The sequence below is a fragment of the Mustela erminea genome, chromosome 17 (assembly GCF_009829155.1).
Source record: "Mustela erminea isolate mMusErm1 chromosome 17, mMusErm1.Pri, whole genome shotgun sequence".
Taxonomy (NCBI): Eukaryota; Metazoa; Chordata; class Mammalia; order Carnivora; family Mustelidae; genus Mustela; species Mustela erminea.
Genome location: NC_045630.1, coordinates 45,933,659 through 45,957,039, shown reverse-complemented (window position 1 = coordinate 45,957,039; position 23,381 = coordinate 45,933,659). Strand labels below are relative to the sequence as shown.

The 23,381-nt window shown below is 40.5% G+C and overlaps 1 protein-coding gene across 2 annotated transcripts in view; it reads left to right on the top strand.

The window, feature by feature from the left end:
• Positions 1–21,861, top strand: part of NUCKS1 (nuclear casein kinase and cyclin dependent kinase substrate 1) — a 30,806-nt gene extending 8,945 nt beyond the window's left edge. Inside the window, exons 2-7 of one of the 2 annotated variants that reach the window (XM_032317417.1) lie at positions 9,491–9,540; positions 11,836–11,941; positions 15,591–15,646; positions 17,568–17,720; positions 18,561–18,707; positions 19,997–21,861. In XM_032317417.1, the coding sequence (XP_032173308.1) occupies positions 9,491–9,540; positions 11,836–11,941; positions 15,591–15,646; positions 17,568–17,720; positions 18,561–18,707; positions 19,997–20,196 (712 nt within the window). In that variant the 3' untranslated portion in view covers positions 20,197–21,861. Of the gene's footprint in view, positions 1–9,490; positions 9,541–11,835; positions 11,942–15,590; positions 15,647–17,567; positions 17,721–18,557; positions 18,708–19,996 lie in introns of both variants that reach the window. The other variant, XM_032317416.1, reaches the window with a different exon arrangement.
• Positions 21,862–23,381: the final 1,520 nt, after the last annotated feature.

Sequence of the window (23,381 nt, the reverse complement as noted above, 5' to 3'; positions counted from 1 at the left end):
ATGGACTTGGACCTCAGTAGCCAGACCCAGAGAAGGCAGGTGAATAGATTTAGGTCAGCCTAAAAGAACATTTCCACTGATGCCTTAAAGGACTTTGTTCTTGGCCTATGTTGATTAAGTTTGCAGATTATAGGAAGTTGAGAAAGGTAAATAGTATGTTGAAATGAGGTACAAAAAGATTTTCAGTCTCGGGAAAAGAAGGCTTAATTATTGGAATTGCAACATCTCCTGCATTGTGTGATACAACAGCCCAAAAGGCAGCTGAGCTCTTGGATTGCATTAGTACAAATACAGAGTAGAATAGGAGGAGGAAATTTGTAATCGTGATCTCCCTCTGTCCTCCACATAATATCTTTGTAAACCATATTATGTTGTTATGATTAGATTGGGGCACTGCTTGATAGACTTCATTAAGTCCAAGGTTACTGGGTTGCAGGGTAACGACTAGGTCATGAGGGTGCTTGAAATAATGAGGAGGGGTTGAAGGAACCCTAGTATATTTAGCCTTTAAGAAAAAAGCGGAAACTCCTATAAAGTGTAAGGGCTACTCTGGAGGAGGGGTTAGATGGAAACCATGGTAATCCAGGAGATAGATGACAGAACCTGTGAGAGGACTTCAAAGACAGATTTCACCTTCTTGAACTTTATTTTTGGAGTTTTCTTAAAATAGGCTGCCTTGGGAGGTCATGAGAGGTCTTAAGATTCGCTCCTAGGGACATTTGTTGCCAGGATAGTAAGTTTGGGATAAGATTGGATTAGATTGTCTAAAGTCTAGTAGTTCAAGTTCATATAATACACCTGATATCCTCCTCATCATCGTTATCACCAGACCTCCTGCCCCTCCATTAGCCACCAAGCTTGGGTAGGTTTCGTAAGTGCTTAAGCTTGAAAAAGTTAAGTTTTTTATTTTATTTATTTATTTTGAAAAAGTTAAGTTTTTTAAAAAGATAGGAAATCAAGGGTGCGTGCATCTCGTGATCACGGGGTGTGAGTTCAAGCCACATATTGGGGGTAGAGGTTACTTAACCTGGGTCACCTGGGTGGCTTAGTGGGTTGATTTCAGCTCAGGTTATGATCTCAGGTTTGTGGGATCCATTCCCGAGACGTGCTGGTCAGGCTCTGCACTGGGCGTGGAGCCTGCTTCAGATTCTGTCTCTCCCTCTCCTGCTCCTCTCCACCCAAGAGTGATCTCTCTGAGTAAGTAAATAAATAAATAAAACCTTTATTTTTTTTTTTTTTAAAGATTTTATTTATTTGTCAGAGCAGCAGGCAGAGGGAGAAGCAGGCTCCCTGCTGAGCAAGGAGCCCAATGTGGTACTGGGCCCCAAAACCCTGGGATCATGACCTGAGCCGAAGGCTGCACCAACTGAGCCACTGAGGCGCCCTAAATAAAACCTTTAAAGGTGGTGGTGGCCTGGGTGGTTCAGTCAGTTAAGCATCCAACTCTTGATCTCGGCTCAGATCTGGATTGCAGAGTTGTGAGTTCAAGCCCTATTCCATGCCCAATGGCACCTGCTTAATATTTTAAAAAAAAAAAAAAAAAAGGAAATTAAAATAAGAAATGTTACTCTTTTTCTGCCATGGATCAGTAACACTTTTTTCTTTTTTTTTTTTTTTGTGAAGGCAAAAGTAATAGTTTCTTTTTGTGACCACTTTTTATTCTAAAGCAGTGGGTTTCGAACTTGTTTGATGAGGTCGCTACACACAAGAACACAAACACCTGAAACAAGTTTCTGGAACTTACTATTATTTAGGTATAGTTTTCTGTGATTTTTTTTGTTTTGCATTGTTGTTGTTTTAATGCTGGTTATACACCAATAAATTCATTTAGGGACTCAGTCGTGGGTTGTGACCTATCAGTTGAAAAACATTGTTCTTTAGGATCTCGTTCATCTGACCAAATGTGTATACCACCCAGGTGATTAGTGAAAAGAGCAGTGTTGGTTATTTTAGGTTTCTCAGAACTCTAATTTCAAATGTGCTTTAAGTGCCTAGTGAAGAACCTGTTAAATTCTAGAAAATTAGCAAGGTGGATTTTTTTTCTTTATTCTTCTTCCCTGCATTGACCAGAACAACTTCAGTGTAAAAACAGAAGTATAGGGGCGCCTGGGTGGCTCAGTGAGTTAAGCCTCCAGCCTCGGCTCAGGTTGTGATCCCAGAGTCCTGGGATGGAGCCCCACATCGGGCTCTCTGCTCAGCAGGGAGCCTGCCCACCCCCAACCTGACTCTCTGCCTCCTTGTGATTTCTGTCAAATAAATAAATAAAATCTTTAAAAAAAAAGAAAAGGTACTATAGTCTGTTGATGGAGCTTAATAATGTAATAGATTGTCTAAAAGGCTCTCCCATTTGCCTTGAGAAAATGGTTTTGTGCTCTTCAAGTAATATAAAGCTTAGGGTGTCAGTATTATATTTGTAAGTTCTGCTTCCTTCCCCAGAGTTTGCTTGTTACCGGTCTCCATATTTTGATGTGAAGGCTTGTTACAAAGTAGAGCTGGAATATGTGGTTTTCGTTTTCTCATCTGTAAAGTTGAGAGGGTTTGGGGCACATGGCTGGCTCCGTTGGTTGAGCCTGCCACTCTTGATCTCAGGGTCATGAGATCAAGCCCCACGTTGGGCCAAGAGCTTACTTTTTAAAAAAGAGATGGCGGGCTCCGGCGAGTGGAGGTCGGTTGTTGTTGCCTCTGTTGGTTGAACCTCTGGCTATTGATTTTGGCTCAGGTCGTGATGTCAGGGTTGTGAGATGGAGCCTAGTTAAGATTCTCCCTCTCCCTTTCCCCAGCCACCACCCCACCCCCCACCCCCCCAAGCAAGAGAGGGAAGGTTAGATAAGGTCATCTCAAAGGTGTGATCATTTTCCTCTCAAACACTGATTATTGACTCTTGAGAATGGCCTCGTGTTTCATGTTTTGGTCTTAGACAGTCACTGCTATGAGAAAGCATTTTAGGTTTAAGAGAATGGAAGAGAAAAGTCCCTATTGCTTCTGAATTGCCTGAGTTATCCACATTTGGTACCAAAACCAGATATTTTCAAGTTCTTTGTCTAGCTTCCCACTTTACCCTTGGTTTTTGCACTTAACCTGATGCAAAAGTGAGGACTTCTCATCCCAGAGCCCTCTGGTGATCAGTTAGGAATTGGCTCATTGTGGCCAGAGTGCATTTAGAATCTAGACGGAGAGATCATGTATTTTTTTTTTTAGTTTTTATTTTTTAATATTTTATTTATTTGACAGATCACAAGTAGGCAGAGAGGCAGGCAGAGAGAGAGAGGAAGAGAAGCAGGCCCCCTGCCGAGCAGAGAGCCCGATGTGGGGCCCTATCCCATGACCCTAGGATCGTGACCCAAGCTGAAGGCAGGGGCTTTAACCCACTGAGCCACCCAGGTGCCCCCATGTATGCTTTTAAAGTAAGAGCAGGCACTCAATTGAAGTTTTTGTGTTCCTATCCTGTTGACCCCTTGAACACTGAGTTTGAACTACTGGGTACACTTTTATGCAGATTTGTTCAGTAAATACAGCACAGTACTAGAAATCTATTTTCTCATCCTTAGGAATTTCTTAATAACGTTTTCTTTTCTCTAGCTTTCTTTATCGTAAGAATGCACGTGACATACAAAATATGTGTTAATTGGCTGTATGATTGGTAAGGCTTCCGGTCCACAGTAGGCTATTACGTGGTTAAGTTGGTGGGGGGGAAGAGTCCAAAGTTATACATGGATTTTCCCTAAGACATATTTTAGAACAGTGAGTTCATCATCATGTTCAAATAATTGAAAAAGTGTTACTTGTGTGTATTCATAATTGCAATGGTATCCTGGGTGGAACAAGTAGAAGTTCCTTGTAATGATAGCTGCTCCTCATTGGACAGTCGTGAGAGATTAGGTGTTGTTACTGCTGTTTTACAGGTGAGGGGTGGGGGGGAGTAACTTGCTCAATGACATACAACTAGTAAGTGGCAGAGCCAGGATTTAAACCCAGTTCAAAAATGTGTGTTTTTAACCTGCTGTGTTCTAGTGAAATTTTGTATTGTCCTTCCAGTTCTAGTTGTTGATGCTCATTTTACCCTGAAGAGTTGGTGTAACTTTGGCCTTTAAGAAAGGGTATTTTGAGGACATAAGAATGTTTCTTTGTTTTTGACTTGAAGTAGAACTTCTGTGCCCTTCAACTTAAGTATTACTCATAAATGGTGTGTTTTCATCCCAGTATATCTTCTCAGTATTTAGTTTACACAGGAGTAAGTTCATAGAAAGTGATTTCTAGGGGCACCTGGGTGGCTCAGTGGGTTAAAGCCTCTGCCTTCGGCTCAAGTCATGATCTCAAGATCCTGGGATCGAGCCCCACATCAGGCTCTTTGCTCAGGCGGGAGCCTGCTTCCTCCTCTCTCTGCCTGCCTCTGCCTACTTGTGATCTCTGTCAAACAAAATTTTTTTTTTTTTTAAAGTGATTTCTATCTGAAATAAGGTGAATCTGCAAGTAATGGAATAGTATTTCTACTGTTGTTTTGAAGTATCTTCAGAAGGCAGGAAATGAACCAAATTATTATTCTAAGTCATTAAATGAGTTATTATGAGTGACCCTTGTTATCATAGATCTTTTATTTAAATAATTTTTTCTTTTCCCTCTAACAACATTTATGGATGGATGCTTTTTCCCTTTTTTTTTTTTTTTTTTTTTTTTGGCATAGTTAGCCTTTAGACAGATTTGCTTGGGATTTTAAAGTCTGTGATAAGTAACATTTATTATCTATATAAGATCTGATAATTTTGGCCATTTTCAAATAATTGAGAGTAAAATATTTTGTGTTTCAAATGAGGGAATGGTTTCTGAATTTATTGAAAAATAAATATTGAAAAATATAAATTTGATTACTCCTGTAATATCAGTATAGTCTACATGGCTTTTTTTTTTTCTTAGTAGTTCTGCTTGTTAAAAACCATGATAGAAGAAAATGTACTAAATAGTTGCCTTTTTAATTTCTTCAATTTAAAATAACTAGTTACTTCCTATGGAGGAAACTAAATTTTATTTTGTCATTTAGGGCAGTGGAAAATAAATGCCTGATGGGCTGAAGGCTCCCGCATATATCCTCTCGCACCACAGGATCCCCTTTCCCACCGTGACCCTTTGCAGATGCCAAGTCCATTTGCTCATCAAACACATGTCTAGGGGTACCTGGGTGGCTCAGTGGATTGGGCCTCTGCCTTCTGCTCAGGTCTTAATCTCAGGGGCCTGGGATCAAGTCCTACACTGGGCTCTCAGCTCAGCAGGGAGCCTGCTTCCCTTTCTCTCTCTGCCTGCCTCTCTGCCTACTTGTGATCTCTCTCCTTCTGTCAAATAAATAAATAAATAATCCTTTAAAAAAAAAAAGGTCTTGATTTTGATGTTCTGAATGAAGGAGAGACAACCCCTATCCTCAAGAACCTCACATTTAGTAGGGAAGACAGAATATTCAGTAGATGATCCAGTATCAGTAGAGGATTAAAGGTGCTGAGAGGAAGTGAGGTTGGATCCGATATGAGCGGGAGTGATGCGAGCAGCAGTGTAGACCAATTGGTATGAAACAACCTGATTGGAGGAATTACAAATTTCCAAGTTGCTTGATTAAGTGGCAAAAGATAAGGCCTTCAGAGACTTTAAGGAGATTGGATATTATCCTCTCCAGTATCTTATAAAATTGGGTTTCTAACAGAGCTCTTAAATTTGGCCCTAAGAGCAACAGATTTGAGTGTCTGCTTTTTACCTTGCTCTGTGCTTGAAAAGGAGGGGAGGAAGGAAAGAGGAAAGGAGGGGGTAAAATGTGGGGGAAAGGCTACAAGACCATTGTTACTCTCAGGAAGCTCAGATTAGTGAAGAAAACAGCCACATGAGGTAAGAAGTATGATACACAGAATAATAATAGCTGACCATTTGCAATTGAGAAAAACTCTTCCTTGAACTTTAAGAGTAATTTTATCTCATAGGAGTGCCTGGCTGGCTTCGTTATGTGCGACTCTTGATCTCAGGGTTATGAGTTCAAACCCCCTATTGGGTGTAGAGATTACTTAAATAAACTAAAAAAAATTCTGGCATAACGTTTTGGATCTGTCCAGCAATTTAGGCCATCGGTTCCAACAGAGAAGGATCTGAGGCCCAGAGAAATTATGTGATTTGCCCGAAGTTCTAGAACCAGAACCTAATAGGAATCTTAACAAAGATTCTATACTTTATTGTGTAATTCCATTCTGGAGTATTCCTGGTACCAGACTAAGGAAGTAACTATAATTAGCAAACTGTTAAAAAGCTGTTTATGTTGAACCCACACTTAATCTGATCAGGAAGCTAATAAACCAGTATGTTTATTGCTCCTTTGTTTTCAAAGCCTTAAAGTAGCTAACACGTTTTCTCTTTTGTAGGTTAAAAATTCCTGTTTACTTAGTTGCCCTACATATTATATACTCCTCACTGTTCTGGTCAGCCTTCTTTATATAGTCTCATGGAATGGATCGATTGATAGATGGTACCCAGAAATTATACCATTATTTTAGTTGCTTTCCCACCAACATGGATAAACTAGAATTACTAGGCCTGCAATTTCAGAACCTGTACATTACCTACTAGAGATTAAGATTTCAGGGTGCCTGGATGGCTCAGTGGCTTAAGCCTCTGCCTTCAGCTCAGGTCATGATCTCAGGGTCCTGGGATGGAGTCCCACATCGGGCTCTCTGCTTAGCAGGGAGCCTGCTTCCCCCTCTCTCTCTGCCTGCCCCTCTGCCTACTTGTGATTTCTCTCTCATATAAATCAATTTCTTTTAAAAAATTTAAAAAAGATTTCAAACTCCCTCTTCTGGATACTTTCCTTATCCCGGTTACATGTCCCATTTTTCTTGATCCTAAATAATGCAGAATATAGTCAAAATTCTGTTTTTCATAGTATCTATCACTTAAAATCACTGTTTTATTAAAACATAGTAGGCATTTAATTATCAGCTCCCCAAGTAGTCTTTTTTTAATAGAAAATATTTCATTTTTTAATTGTGGTAAAATCACATGAAATTTATCATCTTAACCATTTTTAAGTGTACAGGTCTATAATGTTGAATACATTCACACTGTTGTGCACCCAATTTCTAGAACTCTTTCTCTTGCAAAGTGAAACTATGTCGTTGACTCACTATCCCCTTCTCCCTAGCATCCACCATTCTCTTTTTTTTTTTTTTAAGGTTTTATTTATTTATTTATTTGACAGACAGAAATCACAAGTAGGCAGAGAAGGGGGGGGGAAGCAGGCTCCCTGCTGAGCAGAGTGCCTGATGCGGGGCTCAATTCCAGGCCCCTGGGATCTTGACCTGAGCTGAAGGCAGAGGCTTTAACCCACCGAGCCACCCAGGTGCCCCCATTCTTTTTTTTTTTAATTATTTTATTTATTTTTATTTCTTTATTTTTGAGAGACAGAACATGAGCGGGGGAGGGGCAGAGGGAGAAGTGACTCCCACTGAACAAGGGACCCCAGTGCAGCACTCCATCCCAGCACCCTGGGATCATGACTTGAGCTCAAGGCAGATGCTTGACAGACTGAGCCACCCAGGCGCCCCTGACCACCCACCCACCTTTCCTCCCTCCCTCCCAATCCCTTCCCTCCTTTCTCTTTTGTTGTCTTGTTTAACCCTTTTTTTAAAGATTTTATTTATTTATTTGACAGAGAGAGAAAGAGGGTACAAGCAGGGGAAGCAGCAGGCGGAGGGAGAGGCGGGCTCTTCACTGAGCAGGAAGCCCCATGAGGGGCTCGATCTCAGGACTCAGGCATCATGACCTGAGCCAAAGACAGCAGACACTTAACCAACTGAGCCACCCAAGCATCCCTCTTTGTTTCTTTTTTTAAAGATTTTATGTATTCGAGAGGGAGTGCATGTACAAGCAGGCGCGGGGAATATCTCAAACAGACTCTGCTGCGGGGCTCACTCTCCAGACCCTGAGATCATGATCTGAGCCGGAACCAAGAGTCACCCAGGCACCCCAGGTTTTATTTTAAGTAGTCTCTGCACCTAACGGGGAGCTCAAACTCAGAATCCCTAGATCAAGAGTTGCCTGCTGTACCAACTGAGCCAGCCAGGCGCCCCCACCATTGTTTCTGTCTCTGAACTTGACTGCTCTAGATGTCTCATATAAGTGGAGTTAATGGTCATGTTTTTAAAATCAACTTTCCTAATACATCGGTATCATTTGTTTATAAAACCAACTGCTTTTAACAAAACATATGTAGAGCACATTTTATAGTTTTGCACCTGAACTTACAGAGGTAGTACAATGAAAAGATAATTCCTTGCTGGTAAACCAAAGAAAAAAACCAGAAGGCAAAAACCCTTAAGAGCCTTTCTTCTCCTATGCCAAGTGTATGGCTGTACCCAGTTGTATGTATGCTTGATCTGAGCTTCCTGTCTTTGTATATAAATGATGTCTTAATCTATAAAATCAGCAATATTCCTCGCTCAGGCTTAAGGGTAGTTGATGATTTCAGTTCACTAACTTAGTATCTAAATGATACAGTACCTCAAAGGCTCTTTTGGAAAGCCAGGCTATTTGGATACTAACAGGGAAGCTTTTAGTTAGGAATTTTAAACTTTTAGAGTGTGAAGTAGGAAAATGGAAATTAAGATTCGTTCAAGTTGTTAAAGATGGCTTAACTAGTAAGAAGTACTTAAAATCATTGAGTCAAGTTGATACATAAATTTATGAGACTTTCATATTTTTCTTAATTACAGACCATTTTAATAAAAAGCATCCTCTGAACGGATCAGTTATTTGTTTCTTCTATGTAATGCTAGATCTGCTGTCACCATAATTTGTATATTATAATGTAACTTATATTTAAAAATCACTGCCTTAAAAAAACCTCAGTAATAATTTTATCAGGTATACATGTGTATGTGTGTATAGCACTAAGAATAAAAATGTAAAGCATTTACAGTTTTTGTTGGTGCACATGGGATAGTTCTGTGTCACTTATGAATATATGTGGTTGTTTGGCTCATTTTGCTGTTTAAGTGTGTTTTGGGAGGTGGGAGGTTTTGAGGAAGAGAATAGTATTTGAGCTATCATTGAAATGAGCAGTCGGAGAATTGTAGTTTGAAATACTTTTGGTTTCAACTTTTCTATAACAACATGTGAAGGGTTTTTTGGCTGAGGTGGGGGCTTATTGAAAAATAATTTTCAGGGGCGCCTGGATGGCTCAGTGGGTTAAAGCCTCTGTTTTCGGCTCAGGTCATGATCCCAGGATTGTGGGATCGAGCCCCACATCGAGCTCTCTGCTCGGCAGGGAGCCTGCCTCCCCCTTCTCTGTGCCTGCCTCTCTGCCTACTTGTGATTTCTCTCTGTCAAATAAATAAAATCTTTAAAAAGAAAAATAATTTTCACAGAGCTAGTTCTAAATTTGTTTATGAAATAGGAATGTGTGTTCTAATATCATAGAAAAGTCCTACAGTTTTATGATCTTAATTAGAGTCTCTTCTTTCTACAGAAATAGGAAGGTCGTTGACTATTCACAGTTTCAGGAATCTGATGATGCTGGTAAGTTTCATGATTTTAATAAATTGTAAATTATGTCAGGATCTGTCACCCAAAACAAAAGTTGAACTTGCATGAATTTTAGCTTTCCTTAGTAAACATTGATAATAAATACTTAAATAATTTTTTCTTATCTGGTTTTGGATTCCATAGTTTAAATATGTAGTAATTCTGATGAAGTATTTATTAATTGATAATGTCTCCATCTATAATCACAGCAAAACTTTTACCTTATATTAGTTTAAGTTTTTTGCACCATAAAGTAGCTAAGGTGAAAGTACTTTCTAAAACATCTTGGATTGTCAACTAATTTATCATGGAATGAATAGTATGTCTTTCTTTTTTTTTTTTTTAAGATATTATTTATTTATTTGTCAGAAAGTGAGAGCACAAGCTGGGGGAGTGGCGGGTAGAGGGAGAAGCACGCTCCCCACTAAGCAGTGAGTCCGAAGTAGGACTCAATCCCAGGACTCTGGGATCATGACCTGAGCCAAAGGCAGATGCTTTATCAACAGAGCCACCCAGGCATCCCTGAGTAGTATTGTCTTAAATCTTAGCCATAAAAGTTTACTTTAGAATATGCCCTTACTATCATTATTTTCCAGATGCATTTGCTATTCTTTTTTTTTTTTTTTTTTTTTTTTTTAATGCAATTTTACTTGTAAAAGTAATATGTGCACTTTGGGAAAACTTAGGAAATGCAGAAATATAAAAAAGAGTAATAACATATAATCCAGCCTCCCAGAAGAAATACTAACCCTTATTAAATGCTGCTAAATACTTGCAGTTATTCATTTAATCCTTAGTAGAGAAGTCCTATTAGAATGGGGAATACTGTTATTGCTTACAGATAAGGAGATTGAGGCAGAGATATTATGCAAGGTCCCTTGATTAGCAAATGGCCATTTTAGCCTTTTTGTTTAAAAAGCCTGTGTCTTTTCTCCCTTTTAAAAATGTATTTAGGGGCGCCTGGGTGGCTTAGTGGGTTAAAGCCTCTGCCTTCGGCTCAGGTCATGATCTCGGGGTCCTGGGATTGAGCGCCACATCAAGCTCTCTGCTCAGCAGGGAGCCTGCTTCCCCTCTCTCTCTGCCTACTTGTGATCTCTGTCTGTCAAATAAATAAATAAAATCTTAAAAAAAAAAAATGTAGTTGAAGTCTTGCTGTAGAATTTTGGGTTCTGGGGGTGCCTGGTTGGCTCAGTGGGTTAAGCCTCTTCCTTCAGCTCGGGTCATGATATCAGGGTCCTGGGATCGAGCCCCACATCAGGCTCTCTGCTTAGTGGGGAGCCTGCTTCCTCCTCACTCAGCCTGCCTCTCTGCCTACTTGTGATCTCTCTCTCTGTATGAGATAAATAAATAAAATATTTTTAAAAAAAAGAATTTTGGGTTCTGTCCTCCTATCCCACCCCTGCTTATATTTATCCTGTTATTAAAAGTTATTTGAGAAACTCCTGTTAATGGTTGTATGATATGCCATTGTGGAATTTATAATGTGTCCAACCATTTAATAATTGCTGAAGCTCCAGACTACTTCCAGATCTCTTCACTATTATAGATAAGAGTGTAAATAAAATAGAAATTGTAATAAGAGTGTAATAAAATAGAAATCATCAATTTTGGGGACACCTGAGTGGCTCAGTACGTTGAGTATCCGACTCTAGATTTTGGCTCAGGTCATGATTTGCGGTAGTGGGATTGAGCCCCGAGTTGGCCTCTGTGCTGGGCGTGGAGTCTGCTTCAAGATTCTCACTCACATGCATGCACTCTCTCCTAAAATAAATAAGTCTTTTAAAAAAAGAAATGATCAGTTTTTAAGATTGGGTAATTTTCTTTAGTTCTATAGAACTTTGGAAATTGAAGGTATTTTTCTCAAATGTCAGAGTACGCTGCATTTAATACTTTAAAAGTAATTTACTTGATAACAGTAATTGTGTTAGGATTGTAGAATTGTGGGTTCTCTACATTCTAAAATGCTTGTATTGCTTTATTACTCTTAACAGTTCAAGTAAATAGGAAGATGTTGAAACATGGCAGTATCTTTAATAAATTAAAAGGGCAGGATATGAAATGGTAAGAGATATTTGGCTATGAATGTATTAAAGTAAACACATGAGGACTAAAAGGGACTGGGGTAGAAAACAATTTATTTTTTAAAAATGAAAGAAAATTATTTGGGAAATCCCACCACCTCACCATTTAAGTAGCTTGAGAGATAATTTATCTCCAAAAATAAGCCGTGGTAATTTCTATGTAAAAATCGTAATACAATTCATTGAATTTGAAAAATGCTCTGTTTAGATGAAGATTATGGAAGAGATTCAGGCCCTCCAGCTAAGAAAATTCGGTCATCTCCCCGAGAAGCTAAAAATAAGAGGCGATCTGGAAAGAATTCACAGGAGGATAGGTAAGAGGCATTATTAATCTCTTCCTGTTTACCCTGCACCTCTGGAGGCGAGGGTGGTCTCTGATCTCTAAATTGGGGGAATCTGTGTTTACTTCGGGAAAGTGATTACTGTCCCCTTCATGTTGTTCTGCGTATTTCTTCCTATCTCAGTCAATGCTTCTGGAGTCTAGAGGCTACCTTCTTTAATAAGGTCATGAGCTTTGAGACTCAACCTGGAATCCAAGGTTGTCTCCAGGAATGCCTTTGTCACTACCTCTAACCTCTGAACATAAGCTGAGAGATTGTTTAAGTATGTAATTTGTTACCTGACGTTAGTATTGACGTTTTCACTGCAGCAATAACAGAATGAGTGATCTCTCCCATTCAGTCACCCAGCACTGGCAGAATCATAACTAACGCTTCTAGAATCTTAAGCCGTGTAGCTTGCTGCGTTTCACTGTGTATAATCAATTCTCCTTTGTTCGGAAACCTTAATCATTTGTGGGTTTGTTTGTTTTTTTCCCCTTTCCTTTAGTTTTATAAACAGGCTCACAGGTGTTGTGATTTTAACTATAATTGCTTCATGAGGCGAGGATATTGTGATTTTTGTCTCTGCTGTCACAGATCTACACACTCTCGATCTCAGTGCAGCCCCTAAGACCGTAGTGATGGTGATGATGCTACCGTTTATGATTCTCTGCCAGTCTCTACTAAGTGCTAACCTGTATTTATTATCATTTAATTCTCATAACACCTTTATTAGGGTAATAGCTTAGAGGAAGGTTTAGTGATTTATCCAGGGTTACCCTACAAATGGACCAACAGGTTTGGGAACCATGTCTGTTGGATTCCAAAGTCCACGTTTGAACCATTAGGCGATACTACTTCCAAATAATACTGTTAAGTAGGAGAGTTCAAAGAAATGAAATCTTACCAGTTCTTCCAAGATACTTACTTCAAGTACTAAAATCTTACAAAGCCCCACACAGAAATCTTTCCATTTTTGAATTCGCAGGATGCTAAATTTGTAGAAATAACAGTATTTACCACCAATATTTTCTTCCCTGGAAAATTTCAGAAACGTGGTTTTGAGGAAAAATAAGACAAAATTGTGCTGTGGGGAGACAAGTCTTCCATGGTTTGTAATGTATTTCTCTAATCCAGTTTTATATAGCAGCCCAACTTCGATTCTTTTTTATTATATTCATTTTTTATATTTTCTCTTAGGAATGAATCTCTGTCCCCTGTTACCTGTTACAGTGTCTCAACAATATAATGAATATCTAGCCTAAACTTTTCCTTGTTCTAATCATTTGGTTTTATTTTTCTTTCCTAAATGTCAAGAGTCTTTGAAATACAGATTTTATTGCCATTTGTGTTAAATGCCTTGTATAGTTTCTTCCATCAAACCCTTGTTGAGTTTTTTTATTGGTCTCTACTTAAAAGTTCAGCTTTTACTTGACTTTATTGTAATGGGACTCAAGGAGTAATGGTCTCTATAAACCCAATAATAAGAGAACTAGAGAACATAATAGTTCCTCGGCATTGTGACTTGTGAATTAAGTGCTTATTTTGCATGAAAACATCTGGAACAGCCCCAAGTTTCAAAATTACAGTGTGTCTTAGATTGTTTAGTAAAATATCTTTGGTTTTTCTCTTTGTTCAGGAATCTTGCGTTTGGTAGTTTGTCATTTGAGTGTGGTCTAGATTACAGGAAATACCAAAAGAGATTTACAAGTCTTGCTGTTTGAAAAAGCTGTGAAGGCAGTTTTTACATATGAGTGTTTCTGTTTTTGTTTGTTGGAATTTCTCATTGAATCATAAAATTTTAGCACTGAAGAGTACCAAGTGATTTGCTTGAGATCATACAAGTAATTAATGGCAAAGAACACTAGAACCCAGATTCTTGAGTTAAGATTTGTGAGAACATAAAGTGCCTTTAAAAAACTGTTCTATAAAACTTTCCATTGACCTTTAAAGCACCTTCTTCTTTTCTTTAAGGATTTTATTTATTTATGTGACACAGAGAGGGAGCACAAGCCGGGGGGAGTGGCAGGCAGAGGGAGAGGGAGAAGCAGGTTCCCCACCGAGCAGGGAGCCTGATGTGGGGCTTGATCCTAGGGCCCTGGGATCATGACCTGAGCCAGAGGCAGATGCTTAACCAACTGAGGCACCTTTGAAGCACCTTCTTTTATTATTTTACTTTGCAGTGATCTTGAGCTGACTTTTATTTTCTCCATGGTACAGGGCAGGTCTGTGTGTTGGTGTTTCTGATAATACTAGAAATATTGGAGGCAAGAAATATAAGGAGATAGTTAGTTGATTTATTTTCATTTTGTTTCAGATAAATTTTTAAGGCTATTGTAATTTATATAGTTGCACTCCAATTTCCTTTAATAATTGTGTTTGTTGGGTCCCCCAATAATGGGTCTGTGATTAAAGGAGCGAGACTGATACAAAGCGAAGGTCAAGCGAAGCTTTATTTCGCACCAAGCATCAGGAATCCTACCGATGGGCAAACAGACCGGTCGGGGTCACCCCTCCAGAGAGGATGACCCCTCCCTGCTTTCCAGACTAACTTTTATAGAGCAAAGGCCATGTGGCTGGGCCTGGCCACACACAGGTGGCCAGTGAGATTGCAGCACACACAGGAAACTCCACAGTGATGCTAGGTGACCAACTGAATTACAATTTACCCTAGTAGACATTTGAACCAGCCTATCACACCTTGGTTAGGATTGGCGCCAAAAGGCTCCCAAAGGGCGGGGGCCCATACTCCTTGGTAGCTAGGAGTCAGTATGCACCCCCACTGATTGAATACCTCCACCTGGCCTGACCCATCCTTGTACGTGGACTTTGTTACCTGGGACTGGTTTCCCGGACTTGCTTTTAAATAAGTTCCCCTGGGGGGCAAGGTCAATTTAAGCTTTTCAGCAAAATGGCAGTTCAACCGGGGTGGGGCTGCTTTGGCTGAATAGGCCCTTACATGTTCTAGGTGTTTTTTCCATTGGCGCTATCCATTTAATTGCCTACTTTCTCGCACTATTCACACATTGTGTAATTTACTTTTTGTATTTTTATACTCCGCCTCTGACAACAGAGAGTTTTTTTTTATTACTAAATGTTCCTGTGAGGGGTGCCTGGGTGGCTCAGTCGGTTAAGCATCTGCCTCTGGCTGTGGTCATGATCCCGAAGTCTTGGGATCGAGCCCCGCATCAGGCTCCCTGCTCAGCGGGAAGCCTGCCTCTCCCTCTCCCTCTGCGTGCCACTCCCCCTGCTTGTGTTTTTTCTCTCTCTCTCTCTCTCTCTCTCTCTCTCTCTCTCTCTTGCTCTGTGTGTCAAATAAATAAATAAAACCTTAAAAAAGAAAGTGGTGTTGTGAACCAGGCTTTATCCACAGGTGAGACATTTTCAGCCCATGTTTGAGATACCTTCTTTTTTCCTTTGGGTCTTTGGAAGCAGTATTTTCCAAAAGTAGATAAAATTGTGCTTAATCATTAGCATCCCTGTCAAGTTAGGGAAATAATGGAAGCAGTTTCAGTCCTCAGCATCTGTTTGAATATTTCATCTACAGAAGAGGTGTTCTTTACCTGTCAGAGACACTGGGGATCTGTGTTCACTTAGATTTTGATCTAAGACTTTTAAACTTTTCCCGTCTTTCCCTTTCTAGCGAGGACTCCGAAGAAAAAGATGTGAAAACCAAGAAGGATGATTCTCACTCAGCAGGTAGTAAACAATTTTTAATGTAATACGTCATTGATCTATGTCTTCGTTCATTGGACGTTTTAATAAGTGGTTTCATAATAATGCCGGGCACTGCTGTAAATACTGGCACGGCGAACCGCTTTCTATTTTTGAAGAGCAAAGAACTTTGAAATGCTGGTGGCTTACTGCAGTCTCCTGTAAGGGTTTTTCTTAACAGGCTTACACACTGTCCCACCCCAAGATTTCTGATTTAGTAGGTCTCAGTGGGACACTGGGGCTTTATTGTTTAAAAATATTTACAGATGAGTGCTCACTTCAGCAGCACATATACTAAAAATATTTACAGATGATTCTCCTGCATAATTAACATTAAAAACCATTTAAGTCGGCCGCCTGGGTGGCTAAGATGGTTGGGTGTCTGCCTTTGGCTTGGGTCGTGATCTCCAGGTCCTGGGATCAGGCCCCATGTTGGGCTCCCAGCTCAGTGGGTAGTCTGCTTCTGCTTCTCCCTCTCCCTCTGCCTCTCCCCCTGCTTGTGCTTTCTCTCTCCATCTCTATCTCTGTCTCTCTCTCAAATGAATAAATAAAATCTTAAAAAAAAATTTATGTGAACAATTAACAGACATCAAACTAAACTGATTTAAAAGAGCATAAAATACAAAGTGATGTAACACTAAAGTGGGGAGGGGGTGGAGATGAACTCTGGGGTAAAGAGCAAGCAAAGGCTAGTTTCACCCTTCCCTGTTCCAGCTGGCAAGTAGTCCTTCGAAACAGTAGCCGCAGAGAAAGCTTTCTTGGTAAGCATTTAAACTCAAAAGAATTAATAGAGACTCCATGGCAAATAAAATGTTAAATCCTGATTGCTTGTTGGTATTTCTATTTCTGAATTTAACTCTTCTCAGTACTGAGGGTTTATTTTCGTTTTGACCTGCACTCCCCTGGTTTTGTATCCTGCGTCCCCCTTTAAATGAGATCACTGTTACGAGCCGATACATGGAGGGGTAGACAGAGTTCCACTGAATTCATGCCCCTGAGCTGTTTGCTTTCATTCCTTTTCTAGCCTGTTACCTGCCTGCCTAAATTGTAAAGAAACGTGTTTTGTAACTTAGAACAGTATCATTGGAAGACAGTCTTCCCCTCTTCTATTTAAAAATATTTTTCTAGGGTTGCCTGGGTGGCTCGTTAAAGCCTCTGCCTTCAGCTCAGGTCATGATCCTGGGGTCCTGGGATTGAGCCCCGCATCGGGCTCTCTGCTCAGCAGAGAGCCTGCTTCCCCCTCTCTTAACTGCCTACCTCTCTGCCTACTGGTGATCTCTGTCAAATAAATAAATAAAATCTTTAAGATAAATAAATAAAAATAAAAATATTTTTCTAGGGGCACCTGGGTGGCTCCGCTAATTAAGCTTTTGACTCAGATCATGATCTCAGGGTCTTGAGATCAGGGTCCCTGAGTCTGGGTGGAACCTGCTTTAGATTGCGTCTCTGCCCTTCCCTGCCTCCACCCACCCCCCACCCCACCCCTGTGCTCCCCACCTGCCCCACCCCCACACGTGCATTCTCGCTCTCCAAAAATTCTGACTTTAGTTTCTAAAAACCGTGAATATAGATTGAAATGTAATTGATAATTTTAGGGCAACACAGTGATATAAGTTTAAAATACATTACAGGAAGCATATATTCACACCTAAATTCAGCTTCATGACTACTGAAAACTCCATGCCTACGCTATTTTTCTGTGCAGTAATGAGGACATAATCTTTCTCAAGTTCATTCTTTGTATTTTAGCTCCTCTTTTGTATATTTTGTAGGCATTTTTAAGGATAGACTTTACCCCATTTGAATGAAATGAAGCTGCAGGTTCTGTCTCATACTGGCTTTTCTAGTCAGCCGTCCGATAAACGCACAACTCCTTGATCGCTGCATTGTAACTTTGATATTACAGAGGACAGTGAAGATGAAAAAGAAGATCATAAAAATGTACGCCAGCAACGGCAGGCAGCCTCTAAAGCAGCTTCCAAGCAGAGAGAAATGCTCATGGAAGATGTAGGCAGCGAAGAAGAACAAGAGGAAGAGGACGAGACGCCATTCCAGGAGAGTACGTGCCGCTGGCTTGGTACTTGGGTGGGGACCAGAGTTTGTGACTGTGACCTTGACTACTTCTGCGTTCTTGTGGCTGCCAGACGTTACAGCCAGCCCCTTAAATTCGATATTTGCTGTCAGAAGAGATGGCTCTTTTTGATACAGTTGATATTTTAAGAGCCTCAGGGATTCTCTTGATTTTGATGTCCATCGTTCCAGCTCAGCTACTAAACCAGCAATTGTTAGAGTAACAGTTACATGGTGGGTGTTGTGATGAAGATTTGTATTTTGGCTTCAGAGCCAAAGGGGTAGACCTCCTCCCTCAACAACAACAACAACAACAAAGTGTTAATAGCAGAATTTAGGTGTTTCACACGTTACTCAGATTAATAAATTGTATGATTTTTGCTTTGTCTTTAGCTTTCTCGTTTCATTTATTCATAGTTGGACCAAAGACACTAAATGGGTTCTGTTTGATTTCCCTGGTCTCCCCAGTACTATAGGGGAACGAGGGAACTACCAAAAGTTGTTTGATTAAAAAAAAATATTCGGTGATATCTTCAGTTTTTATTCATATTAAGTTTTATCTCCTCCTGTTTTCAACCGACTCTTTAAACAAGTCATTTCTGCAACGTGTGTGTGTGTGTGTGTGTGTGTATGCGGGCGCTAAGCCCCGTCCTACATGTAGGGCTGGTGAGGACTCCAGCCAGACTGGCGGCCCAGCTGCCCCCAGAATCCGAGAGTGCTTGACTCCCAGATCCCATCCTCCCGTCATGCTTAGCGCTGTCTCCCTTCATTCCCTTGGAAGGATGTATACATTAAGTTGGACGTTGAACTTCTTCTTTCCTCTCAGAAGATTCCGGCAGTGATGAAGATTTCCTAATGGAAGATGATGATGATAGTGACTATGGCAGTTCAAAAAAGAAAAACAAAAAGATGGTCAAGAAGTCCAAACCTGAGAGAAAAGAAAAGAAAATGCCCAAACCCCGGCTAAAGGCCACAGGTGAGTTGTCTACAAGTACAGTTAAATGGCTGCTTTGAAACATTTCAAGGAGCAGTAAACTTTCTCTACAGAAATCCTTCATTAGGCCTCGGCATTGACCACACGCCTCACAAGAATAAGAATTCTGCAAGGATCCCATCTTCCACACTGGGAGGGATGTCTTACTTGTTAGGAAGGACAGTGGCCCCTGCAAGAGTCTGGCGGTGCAGCACAGGGTTTGCAGCAACCCGTTGCTCTGTGGTAGAAACACTCCAATAGTAGAGCTGTGCCTGTGCTTTTTCCTGCCCATATCACAACCCCAGCAACTAGGAAAAACCTGAAATGGGGAAAATGCACACCCGTAATCACAGATTTCAGGCCTCCGATGTGATCCTTACCCCATCCTTTGTGCTAGAATAAAACCACACTTGGCAGCTTGGATTCATTTTCTTGGAGCCGTTGTGAGTGCTGCCAGTCTCCTAGTCACAGCTTGAAATCAGAAAGCTAGATTTGCTTTGTTTTTTTTTCTGACAGATAGAAATGGTGATTTTTTACATTTTTCACTCGTTACTTCTTACGGCTGGGAATCACAGGGTTGTCAAAAGTGACTTGAGGAGGGCACCTGACTGGCTCAGTGGTAGAGCATGTGACTCTCGATCTCGGTTGTGAGTTCGAGCCCCATGTTGGGCTAGAGTTTACTTTAAAAATAAATAAATAAATAAATGACAAATCCTTGGAAGAAAAGTTTTGAAAAATCTGATGACTTCAGTTTCTACTCACGTTGTTGTATCCATGCTTTTTGAGCCACCTTTTTTTTTTTTTTTTTGACCCGCTTGTTAAACCTGAGTTTTATTATAAACAACCTGTGTTCACAAACCACTAAGGATAGTATGCAGTTTCTGTAGCATCCTGTTTCTTTATTATAAACATCACTGCTAACACAGCACCATAGTGTTGGCAAGAGTGATTGGGAACCAGTGCCCCCTTGATGTGTAGTCAGCTGGGCTGTGGTCCTTACAGATTTAATTCTTTTTTTTTTTAAGATTTTATTTATTTATTTGACAGAGAGATCACAAGTAGACATAGAAGCAGGCAGAGAGAGGGGGGAAGCAGGCTCCCTATTGAGCAGAGAGCCCGATGTGTGGCTCGATCCCAGGACCGAGATCATGACCTGAGCCAAAGGCAGAGGCTTAACCCACTGAGCCACCCAGGTGCCCCTATACATTTAGTTCTTAAAGTTTTGTTTTGTAGCTGATTTTTTTTTAATATCTTTTCTTCTCTTCCCCATGTTGGTATTTTTCTTCTCCCAGTGACGCCAAGCCCTGTGAAAGGCAAAGGGAAGGTGGGGCGCCCCACAGCTTCAAAGGCATCAAAGGAAAAGACTCCTTCTCCCAAAGAAGAAGACGAGGAACCAGAGAGCCCTCCAGAAAAGAAGCCCTCGGCAAGCCCTCCACCTGAGAAATCAGGGGACGAAGGGTCCGAAGATGAAGCCCAGTCTGGGGAGGATTAAAAAAGTGATGATGGTTTGGGGAGAGATTTTATTAAAAAAAAAGAGAAAAAAAAAAAGAAAAAAGAAAAAGGGGGAAAAAAAAGAAAACCTACTTAAGATAGAACATGGTTTTGGCTATGGCTTGACTCATGGGCTTTCAGTGCTTTTTTCCTTTTCTTGAAAATAACATTCTCTCTCTCTTTTTTTAAGAAAACCATTGTAAGTTTAATTTACCTTTTTGTCTGTTGGTCCTCTCTTCGCCATCACCCATCTTTCCCACAGCTTCCCAATGAAAGCCATGTCAGAATAATCACTGGATTGACGGCTTTACCTTTTTATTTTTAATGGAAGGTATACCACAGTTGTAAAGCAATAAGATTTGAGATGAACACTACGGAAATTTTGCTTTTTTGCTAAATGGTAGAAAATGAACCGTAATCAAAAAACATAGAAGGGTTTTAGTTAAAAATGATTGCTTCTCTCTCTACCTGGACTTAAAAAAAATCAGCTGTCATCTAATACAAGTTTATATGTCTATATACATAAGTATAGATGTCTAAAAAATCATGATGTTAAACTTCCACTGATGGGGCAGGTAGGACATAAAGATGAATTCTGAATTGTTACTAAAAGTATTCCTATTTTTTACCTTGGGGGCAAGGCAGGGCATGGTGTTACCTGACCTTGTTTGAGGGTGTGGTTTGGGGGGGGGTGTTTTGTTTTTTGTTTTTTTGGGTTTTTTTGTAAATTTCATCACTTGTTATCTCAAAGAGACCCGGAGCCAGTGTTCCTTTTATCCTGCTACAGTCTTTCAGGAACTTTAAAAGAACAAAAAAAAAAAAAAAAAAAAAGGCAAGGGCCACCAAAACTTAAATCAGTCTTGATTTCCTATTTCATTCTCTAATGGTTCATGTTTTTAAGTATATATGTATCTATTCTGTTTCTTGGATAAAATTACCAAGGATCAAAAAAAAAAAAAAAAAAGAAAAAAGAAAAGAAAAGAAAAAAACCTTTAGGATTTAAACAGCAAGATCTATACACCAGAGTGGATTTCTTCTTAACTGACAAATGTTTAGGTTTTAAGCAAATAAAGTACCAATTAATGTGAAACTCAATCACAAAGACTTGAGATTTTTCCTTTATGAAAACAGAAAATTGAAATTCTTTTATGCCAAAAATGTGCATTCCGATCCCATGAACCATGCTCTGTTTTTATTTGGGGATAGAACACTTTTCTTTTCACATACCTATCCTCCCACTTCCTTGTAGACACATGCAGTGCATCTCCGCTTCCTGCTCCTACGTAGGGTCCCACTGCATACCCCATCCCCAGAGCCCGCCAGCTCTGCTCTGGGACATGATTTCCCCCAGCCTCTCTGCTTCCTTCACGTTCTGTGCTTGACTAAGAGGGAGTGTGGTAAAGGCCACGCCCACACCCTTCAGTTTGCTTTTGTCCTTGTGCTCCTGCTTTACTGCTCGCCTTGCTTAAAGCAGAAGTTTCAGGGGCTCCAGGCCAGGGAGACCATGTAGTTAGGAGCCCATGTGCCGCTGAGAACAGACTGTCCATGCCTTACGAAAGTAATCAGGAGATAGTTCTGTAGGTTTGATCCTCCACATCCCGATAACCACGAGCTCATGGGAGCAAGGGTTAGGGGGCTTAGTGTGCTAATATGTTGAAAAAAAAAATAGTGAAATTTAACCTCTGCCTTCTTATGTAGGTGTGCTGCTTCGGTATCTTAAGCGGTTTTCTTTCTGTCTTTTATGTTAGAGCATGTTTTTCTCTCAGACCACGTGGCTTTCTTGCAGATGTTCCTAGGACAAAAGGTTATTTAAGGAATATTTTTACTCTGATTTTTAAGACACTTTAAAGACTGCCCTTCCTCTGTGACTTTTTAAAAATAACACCCAGTGGCAGAGTCATTTCACTGTTGCACACTTGTGTGTGTTAGAGAATGAATTTGGAGACTTTAGTACTTGGCCAAAAATGCGAAACTTGAACGTGTGTTTCAGTTGGATTATTATCTTTCATGATGGTTAACTTTAGAGTTGTGAACTTTGTAATGAGGGGGATAAAGATTATTCTATTTGCTTTAGTGGGTTTTCGGGTATCCAATTTTAACAAGAAGGTTCGCGTTCATCTAGTAACAAAAGACCTCTCAGTGTTTCCACCATGCACTTCTGTTTTTAGGGGTTTGTAACTTTTAAGTCCTACATTCCTAGTAACATTTGGACTTTTCTTAGATTATGTTTCGTGAAGATGGGGGGGCGGGGGTCTTTTAAAACTTTAGCCTCGGTATTTTATGTAACTTGGTCTCTTTAATATGTTAATCTGCACTAACATCTCCGTGATATACGCTCATTCTTTAGAGGTAATCTTGTCTTCTAGGTGACTTGTGTGCGTTTGGTTGCGATCCCTTTTTTAAAAAATTAATTCATGAGATTGAAAAATGTCTTCTATATTTCTAATGGACTAGACAGAAGGATCTGTGTCCCCAAGTGAGACAGGCTCTGAATGACCATTGTTTTCTCCACTTTTTATTGATGATTGAAAACACTCGGGTCTTCCCCTCCAATCATGCAAGCATGCAGGAGGACAGCTGTGGTGTCTCAACTGGAAATAGGTGCTCAATAGTCAGGCTTGACTGATTGCAACATCAGAACCGGGTCACAAGCTAGAAGGTGACAGTGACTGGCCATTGGCACCACCCTTGACTCAACTCCCGTTTCTCCCTCTAGCGTGCCTATGGTGAAGTGGCAAGAGCGTCACTCACGGTCTTGTTTGCAGTGCTCAGGAAGTGGGATGTTCACTGGCAAGGTGCTTGTTCGTGGTACCCGATTTCTCTTAGCTCTTCGGTTTACCTCTGGAACATGGATCTCGGCAGCTATGCTGACTGACACTACATTCTTACCATTCTGTATTTCCAGACGTCCCCTCCCCAACATCCCCCGCTAGAAATGCGTAGCTTGGATCTTAAATCCATAACTTGCTGCTGCTTTTAGCTCTCCCCACCTCAGATTGGAATCCGTGCAGCGGCCCCCCCAGGAGGCACATCAATTTCAGCCATAGTGGGTTTGTCCTGCTTTCTTGAAACATCTCTCCCTTTCATAGCCTCACCCACTATGGCCCCCTGAAGGGAAATTAATGGGTGTGCCCTTTAGGGAGGTAAAGGTGGGAGTGTTTCCCTTCGGAAGAAGAGTAGTTGATT